We start from the raw sequence: 18,265 nt of genomic DNA on the forward strand, positions 1-18,265 counted from the left end.
TAAGTGTCCAAAAGAAAAACAGTCTTTGTTGCCCTTAGCAACCAATCAAAGCATGGCTTTCATTTTTCTAACAACTGTAGTAAAATGAAAGCTGCACTGTGATTGGTTGCTACAGACAACAAAGGCAGTTTTTTTTTTTCAGCTTGTTTTAATAAAATTGCTGTTGCCATTAGATATTAGCAAAGTCTCAAGACATAAAAGATCAAAAGGTAAATGTAATATATTATCTTTCTTGTCTCATTGTAGAAGAAATATTGTAAGCCTTCAGAGTCTGTCCTTTGTGTGTACGGGTGTCGCTCCAGGCTTTTGTGGCCCCGTGTCCACTATAACTTCCAAGGAGAACACTGCACTGCAGTATAATGGAGTCCGCAGAGTCGGACCCACCAGGCCCAGATCAGGGTAAAATTTCTCTTTTTCCAAATATAAGAATAAATTTGTACAGTAAAGGGACGACATAGTGAGAACCGATGGCTATCAGACATATAATGGTATCAGACATATAACGCCAAGATAGAGAGCCACACGGCGCCTATATGAGCGTCCCATACAGCCCATACACTTCAGATATGATGTCATATGGTGTTCAGATAAATAGTGTTATATGATGTCCAGGTAAATAAGAGACAGTGGGCGAAGATATCAGAACTGCCTAAGGTTATGTTCACGCGTCACATTTTTGCTGTATTTTTATACGCACATTTTTTTCCATGAAGATGCAGCATTTTGCTGTGTCAGCATGATTTCTAAAATGTCATGCATTCTCTGATTATTTTCTCCTCACAGATTTGAAGCAGTTTCATATCTGGAGCATGTCATTTCTATATAGACTGTATGGGGAGTGGTGACTGTAGCTGTGCTGGCACGCCTGTATGACTCAGCCTGCGGCTCCCCAATGTGACGAAGACTGAAAAGACAAAAGGCGCTAGTAGGGTACTAATGTTACAAACGTGTGTAAAATAAATATCAGATGAGCTCAGCTGATACAGTTGTGAAAATAGTCACAACTGCTATTGAAAGCGTATAGGTCACGGCTGCTGCAGGAACCACGAGGAGTTAGCGTCAAAAATTGAAATAGTGGAGGAAGGGAAGTATTAAAAAGGGTGTGTGGGTTTAGACGGGGCATATTAGGCGGGGCGTGTATATTATGTAGACGGGGCATATTAGGCGGGGCGTGTATATTATTTAGACGGGGCATATTAGGCAGGGCGTGTATATTATTTAGACAGGGCATATTAGGCGGGGCGTGTATATTATTTAGACGGGGCGTATTAGGCAGGGCGTGTGTATTATTTAGACGGGACGTATTAGGCAGGGCATGTGTATTATTTAGACGGGACGTATTAGGCAGGGCATGTGTATTATTTAGACGGGACGTATTAGGCAGGGCATGTGTATTATTTAGATGGGGCATATTAGGTGGGACGTGTATATTATTTAGACGGGGCGTATTAGGCAGGGCGTGTGTATTATTTAGACGGGGCGTATTAGGCAGGGCATGTGTATTAGGAGGGAGTGTATTAGGAATGGCGTGTGTATTAGGAGGGGCATGTGTATTAGGAATGGCGTGTGTATTAGGAGGGGCGTGTGTATTAGGAGGGAGTGTGTATTAGGAGGGGCGTGTGTATTAGGAGGGGCATGTGTATTAGGAGGGAGTGTGTATTAGGAGGAGCGTGTGTATTAGGAGGGGCATGTGTATTAGGAGGGGCATGTGTATTAGGAGGGGCATGTGTATTAGGAGGGGCGTGTGTATTAGGAAAGGCATGTGTATTAGGAGGGAGTGTGTATTAGGAGGGGCGTGTGTATTAGGAGGGGCATGTGTATTAGGAGGGGCGTGTGTATTAGGAGGGGCGTGTATATTAGGAGGGGCGTGTATATTAGGAGGGGCGTGTGTATTAGGAGGGGCGTGTGTATTAGGAAAGGCATGTGTATTAGGAGGGGCGTGTGTATTACGAGGGGCGTGTGTATTAGGAAAGGCATGTGTATTAGGAGGGGCGTGTGTATTAGGAGGGAGTGTGTATTAGGAGGGACGTGTGTATTAGGAGGGGAGTGTGTATTAGAAGGGGCGTGTGTATTAGGAGGGAGTGTGTATTAGGAGGGGCATGTGTATTAGGAGGGGCATGTGTATTAGGAGGGGCGTGTGTATTAGGAGGGGCGTGTGTATTAGGAAAGGCATGTGTATTAGGAGGGGCGTGTGTATTAGGAGGGGCGTGTGTATTAGGAGGGAGTGTGTATTAGGAGGGGCGTGTGTATTAGGAGGGGAGTGTGTATTAGGAGGGGCGTGTGTATTAGGAGGGAGTGTGTATTAGGAGGGGCATGTGTATTAGGAGGGGCATGTGTATTAGGAGGGGCATGTGTATTAGGAGGGGCGTGTGTATTAGGAGGGGCATGTGTATTAGGAGGGGCGTGTGTATTAGGAGGGGCGTGTGTATTAGGAGGGGCGTGTGTATTAGGAGGGGCGTGTGTATTAGGAGGGGCGTGTGTATTAGGAGGGGCGTGTATATTAGGAGGGGCATGTGTATTAGGAGGGGCATGTGTATTAGGTGGGGCGTGTGTATTAGGAAAGGCATGTGTATTAGGAGGGAATGTGTATTAGGAGGGGCGTGTGTATTAGGAGGGGCATGTGTATTAGGAGGGGCGTGTGTATTAGGAGGGGCGTGTATATTAGGAGGGGCGTGTGTATTAGAAGGGGCGTGTGTATTAGGAAAGGCATGTGTATTAGGAGGGGCGTGTGTATTAGGAGGGGCGTGTATTAGGAAAGGCATGTGTATTAGGAGGGAGTGTGTATTAGGAGGGGCGTGTATATTAGGAAAGGCATGTGTATTAGGAGGGGCGTGTGTATTACGAGGGGCGTGTGTATTAGGAAAGGCATGTGTATTAGGAGGGGCGTGTGTATTAGGAGGGGCGTGTGTATTAGGAGGGAGTGTGTATTAGGAGGGGCGTGTGTATTAGGAGGGGAGTGTGTATTAGGAGGGGCGTGTGTATTAGGAGGGAGTGTGTATTAGGAGGGGCATGTGTATTAGGAGGGGCATGTGTATTAGGAGGGGCGTGTGTATTAGGAGGGGCGTGTGTATTAGGAAAGGCATGTGTATTAGGAGGGGCGTGTGTATTAGGAGGGGCGTGTGTATTAGGAGGGAGTGTGTATTAGGAGGGGCGTGTGTATTAGGAGGGGAGTGTGTATTAGGAGGGGCGTGTGTATTAGGAGGGAGTGTGTATTAGGAGGGGCATGTGTATTAGGAGGGGCATGTGTATTAGGAGGGGCGTGTGTATTAGGAGGGGCATGTGTATTAGGAGGGGCGTGTGTATTAGGAGGGGCATGTGTATTAGGAGGGGCGTGTGTATTAGGAGGGGAGTGTGTATTAGGAGGGGCGTGTGTATTAGGAGGGGCGTGTGTATTAGGAGGGGCGTGTGTATTAGGAGGGGCGTGTATATTAGGAGGGGCATGTGTATTAGGAGGGGCATGTGTATTAGGTGGGGCGTGTGTATTAGGAAAGGCATGTGTATTAGGAGGGAATGTGTATTAGGAGGGGCGTGTGTATTAGGAGGGGCATGTGTATTAGGAGGGGCGTGTGTATTAGGAGGGGCGTGTATATTAGGAGGGGCGTGTGTATTAGAAGGGGCGTGTGTATTAGGAAAGGCATGTGTATTAGGAGGGGCGTGTGTATTAGGAGGGGCGTGTGTATTAGGAAAGGCATGTGTATTAGGAGGGAGTGTGTATTAGGAGGGGCGTGTATATTAGGAAAGGCATGTGTATTAGGAGGGAGTGTGTATTAGGAGGGGCGTGTGTATTAGGAGGGGCGTGTGTATTAGGAGGGGCATGTGCATTAGGAGGGGCGTGTGTATTAGGAGGGAGTGTGTATTAGGAGGGGCGTGTGTATTAGGAGGGGCATGTGTATTAGGAGGGGCGTGTGTATTAGGAGGGGCATGTGTATTAGGAGGGGCGTGTGTATTAGGAGGGGCATGTGTATTAGGAGGGGCGTGTGTATTAGGAGGGGCGTGTGTATTTGGAAAGGCATGTGTATTAGGAAGGAGTGTGTATTAGGAGGGGCGTATGTATTAGGAGGGGCGTGTGAATTAGGAGGGGCGTGTGTATTAGGAAAGGCATGTGTATTAATAGGGAGTGTGTATTAGGAGGGGCGTGTGTATTAGGAGGGGCGTGTATATTAGGCAGGCGTGTGTATTAGGAGGGGCGTGTATATTAGGCAGGCGTGTGTATTAGGAGGGGTGTGTGTATTAGGAGGGAGTGTGTGTATTAGGAATGGCGTGTGTATTAGGAGGGACATGGGAATTAGGCAGGGCGTGTGTATTAGGCAGGGTGTGTATCAGGAAGGGCGTGTTTTTCTTTGATTTGTGCCATGTTTAAAAATTGTTTTATATTTTTATGTGAAACCTTTGTCAACCCCTCCTTGTGTGGTTAATGATTTTTTGCACTTTCTATACTCCTTTGTTCTCCTGTATTTATGATTAGGGCGTATTAGGTGGGGCGTGTGTATTAGGAAGAGCATTTTTGTTAGGCGGGGCGTGTGTATTAGGGAGGGCGTGTGTGTTAGGCAGGGCGTGTGTATTAGGCAGGGCGTGTGTATTAGGCAGGACGTGTGTATTAGGGAGGGCGTGTGTATTAATTAAGTGGAGTGTGTGTATTAGGAGGGGCACGTGTATTAGGAGGGGGCATGTGTAGTAGAAGCGTGGGTATTAGGAGGGGGCGTGTGTATTAAGCGGGGCGTGTATATTAGAAGGGACAGGTGTATTAGGAGGGAGTGTGTGTATTAGGAGGAGGCGTGTGTACTAGAAGGGGGCATGTGTATTAGGCGGGGCGTGTATATTAGAAGCGACAGGTGTATTAGGAGGGAGTGTGTGTATTAGGAGGAGGCGTGTGTATTAGGAGGGGCGTGTGTATTAGAAGGGGCCATGTGTATTAGGAGGGGGCGTGTGTACCAGGTGGGGCGTGTGTATCAGGCGGGGCGTGTGTATCAGGAGGGGCGTGTGTATCAGGCGGGGCGTGTGTATCAGGAGGGGCGTGTGTATCAGGCGGGGCGCATGTACCAGGCGGGGCGCGTGTATTAGGCAGGGCGTGTGTATCAGGCGGGGCGTGTGTATCAGGAGGGGCCTGTGTATTAGGAGGGGCGTGTGTATTAGGCAGGGAGTGTGTATCAGGCGGGGCGTGTGTATCAGGAAGGGCGTGTGTATCAGGCGGGGCGTGTGTATCAGGAAGGGCGTGTGTATCAGGCGGGGCGTGTGTATCAGGCGGGGCGTGTGTATCAGGAGGGGTGTGTGTATCAGGAGGGGCGTGTGTATCAGGAGGGGCGTGTGTATTAGGCGGGCGTGTGTATCAGGAAGGGCGTGTGTATCAGGAAGGGCGTGTGTATCAGGAAGGGCGTGTGTATCAGGAAGGGCGTATCAGGAGGGGCGTGTGTATTAGGCGGGCGTGTGTATCAGGAAGGGCGTGTGTATCAGGAAGGGCGTGTGTATCAGGAAGGGCGTGTGTATCAGGAAGGGCGTGTGTATCAGGAAGGGCGTATCAGGAGGGGCGTGTGTATCAGGAGGGGCGTGTGTATCAGGAGGGGCGTGTGTATCAGGAGGGACGTGTGTATCAGGAAGGGCGCGTGTATCAGGAAGGGCGTGTGTATCAGGAAGGGCGTGTGTATCAGGAAGGGCGTATCAGGAGGGGCGTGTGTATCAGGAAGGGCGTGTGTATCAGGAAGGGCGTGTGTATCAGGAAGGGCGTATCAGGAGGGGCGTGTGTATCAGGAGGGGCGTGTGTATCAGGAGGGACGTGTGTATCAGGAGGGACGTGTGTATCAGGAAGGGCGTGTGTATCAGGAAGGGCGTGTGTATCAGGAAGGGTGTATCAGGAGGGGCGTGTGTATTAGGAGGGGCGTGTGTATCAGGAGGGACGTGTGTATCAGGAGGGACGTGTGTATCAGGAAGGGCGTGTGTATCAGGAAGGGCGTGTGTATCAGGAAGGGCGTATCAGGAAGGGTGTGTGTATCAGGCGGGGCGCGTGTATCAGGAAGGGCGTATCAGGAGGGGCGTGTGTATCAGGCGGGGCGTGTGTATCAGGCGGGGCGTGTGTATCAGGCGGGGCGTGTGTATCAGGCGGGGCGCGTGTATCAGGCGGGGCGCGTGTATCAGGAAGGGCGCGTGTATCAGGAGGGACGCGTGTATCAGGCGGGGCGCGTGTATCAGGCGGGGCGCGTGTATCAGGAAGGGCGCGTGTATCAGGAGGGGCGCGTGTATCAGGCGGGGCGCGTGTATCAGGAGGGGCGCGTGTATCAGGCGGGGCGCGTGTATCAGGAGGGACGCGTGTATCAGGAAGGGCGCGTGTATCAGGAGGGGCGCGTGTATCAGGCGGGGCGCGTGTATCAGGAGGGACGCGTGTATCAGGCGGGGCGCGTGTATCAGGCGGGGCGCGTGTATCAGGAGGGGCGCGTGTATCAGGCGGGGCGCGTGTATCAGGCGGGGCGCGTGTATCAGGAGGGGCGCGTGTATCAGGCGGGGCGCGTGTATCAGGCGGGGCGCGTGTATCAGGAGGGGCGCGTGTATCAGGAGGGGCGCGTGTATCAGGAGGGGCGCGTGTATCAGGCGGGGCGCGTGTATCAGGCGGGGCGCGTGTATCAGGCGGGACGCGTGTATCAGGCGGGGCGCGTGTATCAGGAGGGGCGTGTGTATCAGGCGGGGCGCGTGTATCAGGCGGGGCGCGTGTATCAGGCGGGGCGCGTGTATCAGGCGGGGCGCGTGTATCAGGCGGGGCGCGTGTATCAGGAAGGGCGCGTGTATCAGGCGGGGCGCGTGTATTAGGATCGCATATGTATTAGGCAGCACATGTATATTAGGCGGCAGGACGTATTAGGCAGGTCGTGGTCTTCTTATTGCTAATAGGATTGGATCCTTTCATAGGACGATCTTCCCCCGATGTGATCCGATATCCTATGAAGAGGACGATCAGACAGCACCGCCGTGCAGCCCGTACACCGCCCTCATATTATGTACTAGAACATCCCACTATTTTCGGTTATTCCTGTGAATTGTGCTGCAATCTGCAGTGAGGAAAGAGATGATAGAGGTCAGAGGCGGCACATAGCAGCGGCCCGGGAGCACGTCTCCGCTCTGCTGTGCACGCACTGCACGGCACCGGGAACACCGCTCTCACGTAACGGGCAGGGGAGGGGATCCTCTGCGATCTCCCAGCAAGCTTAGCGGCCCCAGTCTTAGCGGAGCTCACTGCTTCCTGTCTGGATCGTCAAACTACATCACCTGCGGCACGCATGCGTAGTTTCACCCCATTGAGTATGGCTACGGTGCTGTCCAGAGCCCTGAAGCTGCCTGGTGAGTGTTCCTGCAGGGAGCTGTGTGTGATGTCCTCACTGTATACACAGCGCGGGGCACCGGGAAGACGCTCCTCCTGTACAGCACCGCTGTGTATATACTGAGTAATATGTGCAGTGCAGAGGGATGGAGGATGGGGACGCGGCTGTGCGATCACCGTACAATTCTGTAGAGAAGACTAGGTCATTTATAATATGGAACATAGCAGAAATCCGATGTCGTCCTGCCCCCAGCTGTCATCTCTGCAGGATCCAATCTCTTCCTGCCCCCAGCTGTCATCTCTGCAGGATCTGATCTCTTCCTGCCCTCAGCTGTAATCTCTGCAGGATCCGATCTCTTCCTGCCCCCAGCTGTCATCTCTGCAGGATCCGATCTCTTCCTGCCCCCAGCTGTAATCTCTGCAGGATCTGATCTCTTCCTGCCCCCAGCTGTCATCTCTGCAGGATCTGATCTCTTCCTGCCCCCAGCTGTCATCTCTGCAGGATCCGATCTCTTCCTGCCCCCAGCCGTCATCTCTGCAGGATCCGATCTCTTCCTGTCCCCAGCTGTCATCTCTGCAGGATCCGATCTCTTTCTGCCCCCAGTTGTCATCTCTGCAGGATCCAATGTCTTCCTGCCCCCAGCTGTCATCTCTGCAGGATCTGATCTCTTCCTGCCCCCAGCTGTCATCTCTGCAGGATCTGATCTCTTCCTGCCCCCAGCTGTCATCTCTGCAGGATCCGATCTCTTCCTGCCCCCAGCTGTCATCTCTGCAGGATCCGATCTCTTCCTGCCCCCAGCTGTAATCTCTGCAGGATCTGATCTCTTCCTGCCCCCAGCTGTCATCTCTGCAGGATCCGATCTCTTCCTGCCCCCAGCTGTCATCTCTGCAGGATCCGATCTCTTCCTGCCCCCAGCCGTCATCTCTGCAGGATCCGATCTCTTTCTGCCCCCAGTTGTCATCTCTGCAGGATCTGATCTCCTCTTGTCCCCAGCTGTCTTCTCTGCAGGATCTGATCTCTTCCTGCCCCCAGCTGTCATCTCTGCAGGTTCTGATCTCTTCCTGCCCCCAGCTGTCATCTCTGCAGGTTCTGATCTCTTCCTGCCCCCAGCTGTCATCTCTGCAGGTTCTGATCTCTTCCTGCCCCCAGCTGTCATCTCTGCAGGTTCTGATCTCCTCTTGTCCCCAGCTGTCATCTCTGCAGGGTCTGATCTCTTTCTGCCCCCAGCTGTCATCTCTGCAGGATCTGATCTCTTCCTGCCCCCAGCTGTCATCTCTGCAGGTTCTGATCTCTTTCTGCCCCCAGCTGTCATCTCTGCAGGATCCGATCTCTTCCTGCCCCCAGCTGTCATCTCTGCAGGATCCGATCTCTTCCTGCCCCCAGCTGTCATCTCTGCAGGATCCGATCTCTTCCTGCCCCCAGCTGTCATCTCTGCAGGATCCGATCTCTTCCTGCCCCCAGCTGTCATCTCTGCAGGATCCGATCTCTTCCTGCCCCCAGCTGTCATCTCTGCAGGATCCGATCTCTTCCTGCCCCTAGCTGTCATCTCTGCAGGATCTGATCTCTTCCTGCTCTCAGCTGTCATCTCTGCAGGATCCGATCTCTTCCTGCCCCCAGCTGTCATCTCTGCAGGATCCGATCTCTTTCTGCCCCCAGTTGTCATCTCTGCAGGATCCGATGTCTTCCTGCCCCCAGCTGTCATCTCTGCAGGATCCGATCTCTTCCTGCCCCCAGCTGTCATCTCTGCAGGATCTGATCTCCTCTTGTCCCCAGCTGTCTTCTCTGCAGGATCTGATCTCTTTCTGCCCCCAGCTGTCATCTCTGCAGGTTCTGATCTCTTCCTGCCCCCAGCTGTCATCTCTGCAGGTTCTGATCTCTTCCTGCCCCCAGCTGTCATCTCTGCAGGTTCTGATCTCTTTCTGCCCCCTGCTGTCATCTCTGCAGGGTCTGATCTCTTTCTGCCCCCAGCTGTCATCTCTGCAGGATCTGATCTCTTCCTGCCTCCAGCTGTCATCTCTGCAGGTTCTGATCTCTTTCTGCCCCCTGCTGTCTTCTCTGCAGGATCTGATCTCTTTCTGCCCCCAGCTGTCATCTCTGCAGGATCTGATCTCTTCCTGCCCCCAGCTGTCATCTCTGCAGGTTCTGATCTCTTTCTGCCCCCAGCTGTCATCTCTGCAGGATCTGATCTCTTCCTGCTCTCAGCTGTCATCTCTGCAGGGTCTGATCTCTTCCTGCCCCCAGCTGTCATCTCTGCAGGTTCTGATCTCTTCCTGCCCCCAGCTGTCATCTCTGCAGGATCCGATCTCTTCCTGCCCCCAGCTGTCATCTCTGCAGGATCCGATCTCTTCCTGCCCCCAGCTGTCATCTCTGCAGGATCCGATCTCTTCCTGCCCCCAGCTGTCATCTCTGCAGGATCCGATCTCTTCCTGCCCCCAGCTGTCATCTCTGCAGGATCCGATCTCTTCCTGCCCCTAGCTGTCATCTCTGCAGGATCTGATCTCTTCCTGCTCTCAGCTGTCATCTCTGCAGGATCCGATCTCTTCCTGCCCCCAGCTGTCATCTCTGCAGGATCCGATCTCTTTCTGCCCCCAGTTGTCATCTCTGCAGGATCCGATGTCTTCCTGCCCCCAGCTGTCATCTCTGCAGGATCCGATCTCTTCCTGCCCCCAGCTGTCATCTCTGCAGGATCCGATCTCTTCCTGCCCCCAGCTGTCATCTCTGCAGGATCCGATCTCTTCCTGCCCCCAGCTGTCATCTCTGCAGGATCTGATCTCTTCCTGCCCCCAGCTGTCATCTCTGCAGGATCCGATCTCTTCCTGCCCCCAGCCGTCATCTCTGCAGGATCCGATCTCTTCCTGTCCCCAGCTGTCATCTCTGCAGGATCCGATCTCTTTCTGCCCCCAGTTGTCATCTCTGCAGGATCCGATGTCTTCCTGCCCCCAGCTGTCATCTCTGCAGGATCCGATCTCTTCCTGCCCCCAGCTGTCATCTCTGCAGGATCCGATCTCTTCCTGCCCCCAGCTGTCATCTCTGCAGGATTTGATCTCTTCCTGCCCCCAGCTGTCATCTCTGCAGGATCTGATCTCTTCCTGCCCCCAGCTGTCATCTCTGCAGGATCTGATCTCTTCCTGCCCCCAGCTGTCATCTCTGCAGGATCTGATCTCTTCCTGCCCCCAGCTGTCAACTCTGCAGGATCTGATCTCTTCCTGCCCCCAACTGTCATCTCTGCAGGATCTGATCTCTTCCTGCCCCCAACTGTCATCTCTGCAGGATCTGATCTCTTCCTGCCCCCAGCTGTCATCTCTGCAGGGCCTGATCTCTTCCAAATCCAATGGATCTCTCCCTTAACCCTATAGCTCATCAGCAGGATAAATGTAATCCACTTTAGTATTAAATACAATGTATGCAGAACAAAAATGTCAGAAGGTCCCTCTGTCACACTTTGTGAATTCAAAACTCCATGCCTTCTAATGTGGCACAGCATTCCTTATAAAATACTTTCTTACTAAAACCTTAAAGGCATTGTCTTAGATGTTAATATAAAATGACTATATGCAGGGAATGTGCTCAAGAACTACAGATAACTGACTCTTGCTTGCTAGTTCCCTCATCCGGTCCTGCGCCTCTGATCCAGTTGTCCCAGATGTTCCTTTTCATCTCTGCAGGGTCTGATCTCTTCCTGCCCTCAGCTGTCATCTCTGCAGGGTCTGATCTCTTCCTGCCCCCAGCTGTCATCTCTGCAGGATCTGATCTCTTCCTGCCCCCAGCTCTCAACTCTGCAGGATCTGATCTCTTCCTGCCCCCAGCTGTCATCTCTGCAGGATCTGATCTCTTCCTGCCCCCAGCTGTCATCTCTGCAGGATCTGATCTCTTCCTGCCCCCAGCTCTCAACTCTGCAGGATCTGATCTCTTCCTGCCCTCAGCTGTCATCTCTGCAGGATCCGATCTCTTCCTGCCCCCAGCTGTCATCTCTGCAGGATCCGATCTCTTCCTGCCCCCAGCTGTCATCTCTGCAGGATCCGATCTCTTCCTGCCCCCAGCTGTCATCTCTGCAGGATCCGATCTCTTCCTGCCCCCAGCTGTCATCTCTGCAGGATCCGATCTCTTTCTGCCCCCAGCTGTCATCTCTGCAGGATCCGATCTCTTCCTGCCCTCAGCTGTCAACTCTGCAGGATCCGATCTCTTCCTGCCCCCAACTGTCATCTCTGCAGGATCCGATCTCTTCCTGCCCCCAGCTGTCATCTCTGCAGGATCCGATCTCTTCCTGCCCCCAGCTGTCATCTCTGCAGGATCCGATCTCTTCCTGCCCTCAGCTGTCATCTCTGCAGGATCCGATCTCTTCCTGCCCCCAACTGTCATCTCTGCAGGATCCGATCTCTTCCTGCCCCCAGCTGTCATCTCTGCAGGATCCGATCTCTTCCTGCCCCCAGCTGTCATCTCTGCAGGATTTGATCTCTTCCTGCCCCCAGCTGTCATCTCTGCAGGATCTGATCTCTTCCTGCCCCCAGCTGTCATCTCTGCAGGATCTGATCTCTTCCTGCCCCCAGCTGTCAACTCTGCAGGATCTGATCTCTTCCTGCCCCCAACTGTCATCTCTGCAGGATCTGATCTCTTCCTGCCCCCAGCTGTCATCTCTGCAGGATCCGATCTCTTCCTGCCCCCAGCTGTCATCTCTGCAGGATTTGATCTCTTCCTGCCCCCAGCTGTCATCTCTGCAGGATCTGATCTCTTCCTGCCCCCAGCTGTCATCTCTGCAGGATCTGATCTCTTCCTGCCCCCAGCTGTCATCTCTGCAGGATCTGATCTCTTCCTGCCCCCAGCTCTCAACTCTGCAGGATCTGATCTCTTCCTGCCCCCAGCTGTCATCTCTGCAGGATCCGATCTCTTCCTGCCCCCAGCTGTCATCTCTGCAGGATCCGATCTCTTCCTGCCCCCAGCTGTCATCTCTGCAGGATCCGATCTCTTCCTGCCCCCAGCTGTCATCTCTGCAGGATCCGATCTCTTTCTGCCCCCAGCTGTCATCTCTGCAGGATCCGATCTCTTCCTGCCCTCAGCTGTCATCTCTGCAGGATCCGATCTCTTCCTGCCCCCAACTGTCATCTCTGCAGGATCCGATCTCTTCCTGCCCCCAGCTGTCATCTCTGCAGGATCCGATCTCTTCCTGCCCCCAGCTGTCATCTCTGCAGGATTTGATCTCTTCCTGCCCCCAGCTGTCATCTCTGCAGGATCTGATCTCTTCCTGCCCCCAGCTGTCATCTCTGCAGGATCTGATCTCTTCCTGCCCCCAGCTGTCAACTCTGCAGGATCTGATCTCTTCCTGCCCCCAACTGTCATCTCTGCAGGATCTGATCTCTTCCTGCCCCCAACTGTCATCTCTGCAGGATCCGATCTCTTCCTGCCCCCAGCTGTCATCTCTGCAGGATCTGATCTCTTTCTGCCCTCAGCTGTCATCTCTGCAGGATCTGATCTCTTCCTGCCCCCAGCTGTCATCTCTGCAGGATCTGATCTCTTCCTGCCCCCAGCTGTCATCTCTGCAGGATCTGATCTCTTCCTGCCCCCAGCTGTCATCTCTGCAGGGCCTGATCTCTTCCTGCCCCCAGCTGTCATCTCTGCAGGATCTGATCTCTTCCTGCCCCCAGCTGTCATCTCTGCAGGATCTGATCTCTTCCTGCCCCCAGCTGTCATCTCTGCAGGATCTGATCTCTTCCTGCACCCAGCTGTCATCTCTGCAGGATCTGATCTCTTACTGCCCCCAGCTGTCATCTCTGCAGGATCTGATCTCTTCCTGCCCCCAGCTGTCATCTCTGCAGGATCTGATCTCTTCCTGCCCCCAGCTGTCATCTCTGCAGGGCCTGATCTCTTCCAAATCCAATGGATCTCTCCCTTAACCCTATAGCTCATCAGCAGGATAAATGTAATCCACTTTAGTATTAAATACAATGTATGCAGAACAAAAATGTCAGAAGGTCCCTCTGTCACACTTTGTGAATTCAAAACTCCATGCCTTCTAATGTGGCACAGCATTCCTTATAAAATACTTTCTTACTAAAACCTTAAAGGCATTGTCTTAGATGTTAATATAAAATGACTATATGCAGGGAATGTGCTCAAGAACTACAGATAACTGACTCTTGCTTGCTAGTTCCCTCATCCGGTCCTGCGCCTCTGATCCAGTTGTCCCAGATGTTCCTTTTCATCTCTGCAGGATCTGATCTCTTCCTGCCCCCAGCTGTCATCTCTGCAGGATTTGATCTCTTCCTGCCCCCAGCTGTCATCTCTGCAGGATCTGATCTCTTCCTGCCCCCAGCTGTCATCTCTGCAGGATCTGATCTCTTCCTGCCCCCAACTGTCATCTCTGCAGGATCTGATCTCTTCCTGCCCCCAGCTGTCATCTCTGCAGGATCTGATCTCTTTCTGCCCTCAGCTGTCATCTCTGCAGGATCTGATCTCTTCCTGCCCCCAGCTGTCATCTCTGCAGGATCTGATCTCTTTCTGCCCCCAGCTGTCATCTCTGCAGGATCTGATCTCTTTCTGCCCTCAGCTGTCATCTCTGCAGGATCTGATCTCTTCCTGCCCCCAGCTGTCATCTCTGCAGGATCTGATCTCTTCCTGCCCCCAGCTGTCATCTCTGCAGGATCTGATCTCTTCCTGCCCCCAGCTGTCATCTCTGCAGGATTTGATCTCTTCCTGCCCCCAGCTGTCATCTCTGCAGGATCTGATCTCTTCCTGCCCCCAGCTGTCATCTCTGCAGGATCTGATCTCTTCCTGCCCCCAACTGTCATCTCTGCAGGATCTGATCTCTTCCTGCCCCCAACTGTCATCTCTGCAGGATCCGATCTCTTCCTGCCCCCAGCTGTCATCTCTGCAGGATCTGATCTCTTTCTGCCCTCAGCTGTCATCTCTGCAGGATCTGATCTCTTCCTGCCCCCAGCTGTCATCTCTGCAGGATCTGATCTCTTCCTGCCCCCAGCTGTCATCTCTGCAGGATCTGATCTCTTTCTGCCCCCAGCTGTCATCTCTGCAGGATCTGATCTCTTCCTGCCCCCAGCTGTCATCTCTGCAGGATCTGATCTCTTCCTGCCCCCAGCTGTCATCTCTGCAGGGCCTGATCTCTTCCAAATCCAATGGATCTCTCCCTTAACCCTATAGCTCATCAGCAGGATAAATGTAATCCACTTTAGTATTAAATACAATGTATGCAGAACAAAAATGTCAGAAGGTCCCTCTGTCACACTTTGTGAATTCAAAACTCCATGCCTTCTAATGTGGCACAGCATTCCTTATAAAATACTTTCTTACTAAAACCTTAAAGGCATTGTCTTAGATGTTAATATAAAATGACTATATGCAGGGAATGTGCTCAAGAACTACAGATAACTGACTCTTGCTTGCTAGTTCCCTCATCCGGTCCTGCGCCTCTGATCCAGTTGTCCCAGATGTTCCTTTTCATCTCTGCAGGATCTGATCTCTTCCTGCCCCCAGCTGTCATCTCTGCAGGGTCTGATCTCTTCCTGCTCTCAGCTGTCATCTCTGCAGGATCTGATCTCTTTCTGCCCTCAGCTGTCATCTCTGCAGGTTCTGATCTCTTCCTGCCCCAGCTGTCATCTCTGCAGGATTTGATCTCTTCCTGCCCCCAGCTGTCATCTCTGCAGGATCCGATCTCTTCCTGCCCCCAGCTGTCATCTCTGCAGGATCCGATCTCTTTCTGCCCTCAGCTGTCATCTCTGCATGATCTGATCTCCTCTTGTCCCCAGCTGTCATCTCTGCAGGATCTGATCTCTTCTTGTCCCCAGCTGTCATCTCTGTAGGATCTGATCTCCTCTTGTCCCCAGCTGTCTTCTCTGCATGATCTGATCTCCTCTTGTCCCCAGCTGTCATCTCTGCAGGATCTGATCTCTTCTTGTCCCCAGCCGTTATCTCTGCAGGATCTGATCTCTTCTTGTCCCCAGCCGTCATCTCTGCAGGATTTGATCTCTTTCTGCCCCCAGCTGTCTTTTCTGCAGGTTCTGATCTCTTCTTGAACCCAGCTGTCATCTCTGCAGGATCTGATCTCTTCTTGTCCCCAGCCGTTATCTCTGCAGGTTCTGATCTCTTCTTGTCCCCAGCCGTCATCTCTGCAGGATTTGATCTCTTTCTGCCCCCAGCTGTCTTCTCTGCAGGTTCTGATCTCTTCTTGAACCCAGCTGTCATCTCTGCAGGATCTGATCTCTTCTTGTCCCCAGCCGTTATCTCTGCAGGTTCTGATCTCTTCTTGAACCCAGCTGTCATCTCTGCAGGTTCTGATCTCTTCTTGTCCCCAGCCGTTATCTCTGCAGGTTCTGATCTCTTTCTGTCCCCAGCTGTAATCTCTACAGAATCTGATCTCTTCCTGCTCTCAGCTGTCATCTCTGCAGAATCTGATCTCTTCCTGCTCTCAGCTGTCATCTCTGCAGGATTTGATCTCTTCCTGCCCCCATCTGTAATCTCTGCAGAATCTGATCTCTTCCTGCCCCCAGCTGTCATCTCTGCAGGATTTGATCTCCTCTTGTCCCCAGCTGTCATCTCTGCAGGATCCGATCTCTTCCTGCCCCCAGCTGTCATCTCTGCAGGATCCGATCTCTTTCTGCCCCCAGCTGTCATCTCTGCAGGGTCTGATCTCTTTCTGCCCCCAGCTGTCATCTCTGCAGGATCTGATCTCTTCCTGCCCCCAGCTGTCATCTCTGCAGGATCTGATCTCTTCCTGCCCCCAACTGTCATCTCTGCAGGATCTGATCTCTTCCTGCTCTCAGCTGTCATCTCTGCAGGATCCGATCTCTTCCTGCCCCCAGCTGTCATCTCTGCAGGATCCGATCTCTTCCTGCCCCCAGCTGTCATCTCTGCAGGGTCTGATCTCTTCCTGCTCTCAGCTGTCATCTCTGCAGGTTCTGATCTCTTTCTGCCCCCAGCTGTCATCTCTGCAGGATCTGATCTCTTCCTTCCCCCAGCCGTCATCTTTGCAGGATCTGATCTTCTAAGGAGAACGTGTACCACTCCCAGGCTATATAATGTTGCTACAAAACACAGTCATGCTACATAATCTGCCATTGACAAATCCAATGGATCTCTCCCTTAACCCTATAGTTCATCAGCAGGATAAATGTAATCCACTTTTGTATTAAATACAATGTATGCAGAACAAAAATGTCAGAAGGTCCCTCTGTCACACTTTGTGAATTCAAAACTCCATGCCTTCTAATGTGGCACAGCATTCCTTATAAAATACTTTCTTACTAAAACCTTAAAGGCATTGTCTTAGATGTTAATATAATATTAAATGATTATATGCAGGGAATGTGCTCAAGAACTACAGATAACTGACTCTTGCTTGCTAGTTCCCTCATCCGGTCCTGCGCCTCTGATCCAGTTGTCCCAGATTTTCCTTTTCATTGTCATACAGGGATGATGATCCAACTTCCCACATGTGACCGCTTTGGACAATCACTGCCCTTAGCGTTGATGGAAGCAGAGTCAGCTCAAGACCAAGTCATATGATTGGCTACAGCAGTCACGTGTAGTCAGATTGTCATTACTGCTGGACAAATGAAGGACCGGCAGGACCTCCATATTAGGGAGCTTTATGAGATTATACTTTAGAGGGACCCTGTTGGGTCTTGGAAAGCTCAGAGATGGCCCCCAGTACATTACAGAGACCTGAGACAATAGATGTTATCGGAAACATTAACTGTTATTACTGTCCACGGCATGTGTAAACCCACCTGACTAGTCCGGGGGGAGTCTCTTTACTGTAATATTCTGGCTTTACATGCTGTGCTCACCCCTCTTGGGCATGATTGACATCCTCCTGACTTGCTGCGTCTTCTCTTCTGTGCTTAGGAAGGAAGGACATTGTGTGCATGTACGAGACATCAGTCACAGAAGAGGAGACGCAGCGAATCAGGAGGCTGTCAGTCACAACCCGGGGATGTCATTACAGCGAGTAAAGCCGGACTGCACTCAGTGAAGAAACACCGATATGCCCAAGACGGCTTTAAAAGTTTACTTTTTCGGTAATATCTATGGTCTCTGGAATTAGTGGACAGCTGGATTCACATTCAGAATGGTACTGGAAGGAATTACTGAGGCTGGAGAGACCTCACAGGCGCCCTATAAAGGTCCATTTACATTGCAAGATTATCATGAAAGAGCGTTCTCAGGAAGACATGATTTCTGACAATCATGCAGTGTAAACAGGCTTCTGACCACACAAACAAGCATGATGCTCGTTCGTCAGATGAAATGATCTATTCGGTTGAATAAAAACTAATTGTTCTCTACAGCGCAGCGCCTTGTGAAAACAGGACTCGTGCTCCGAGAACAATGGCAGTTTCTGCGCACTGAATTATCTATTGCAGATCATTAACTGTGGTCTGCCTGTGTTAACAGGTCACTAAAATATCGCGAATTGGTAAATATTTTCCCATCAGTGGTCAATTAACACTACAAAATGTGTCTGAATGTATCATGTAAAACCATGGATGAATTTATGAAATTCACTTTTTGACGCAATCCTTGACCTCTTATGGTTCTGTGTTTGGTTAAATGAAGAGTTTTATTTTTACCCATGCATGTAACACAAGTTGAACGTTGCGGCTCATTTACTGGGGTTTTCCCCTGAGATTGTACATTGTGAAATCAGGGTCTGTGATCTCTGGCACACTGTTATGGCTGAAGCGGAGGTGAAAGTTATGGCCAAGACAGGGATGTGGACCCAGTGGACCACAGAGCCTGGGCTCACACTGGAGGCACTACCTGGTCTTCTCTAGAGCTTCTGGTAGTGAGGTTAGGTTTGTGCTGCAGATAGCCACCAGGTACCACTCAAAGGCAGTCTCCGGGTCTGCAGTAGCTGACCCGAACAGTGGCAGGTGAATCGAAGTCAGAACCACAGGCAGGAGTCTGGACTGACAGTGGACAAGACATAGTTGGAGCCACAGGCAGGACAGGTT

The 18,265-nt window shown here is 52.0% G+C and overlaps 1 protein-coding gene across 3 annotated transcripts in view; it reads left to right on the plus strand.

Annotated features, from left to right (window-relative positions):
• The first annotated feature begins 7,202 nt into the window (after positions 1-7,202).
• Positions 7,203-18,265, plus strand: part of FAM234B (family with sequence similarity 234 member B) — a 70,238-nt gene continuing 59,175 nt past the window's right edge. Inside the window, exons 1-2 of one of the 3 annotated variants that reach the window (XM_075321896.1) lie at positions 7,203-7,323; positions 17,157-17,329. In XM_075321896.1, the coding sequence (XP_075178011.1) occupies positions 17,296-17,329 (34 nt within the window). In that variant the 5' untranslated portion in view covers positions 7,203-7,323; positions 17,157-17,295. The remainder of the gene's footprint in view (positions 7,324-17,156; positions 17,330-18,265) is intronic. The other 2 variants (XM_075321895.1, XM_075321894.1) reach the window with 2 other exon arrangements.

This window comes from Anomaloglossus baeobatrachus, chromosome 8 (genome assembly GCF_048569485.1).
Source record: "Anomaloglossus baeobatrachus isolate aAnoBae1 chromosome 8, aAnoBae1.hap1, whole genome shotgun sequence".
Lineage (NCBI taxonomy): Eukaryota > Metazoa > Chordata > Amphibia > Anura > Aromobatidae > Anomaloglossus > Anomaloglossus baeobatrachus.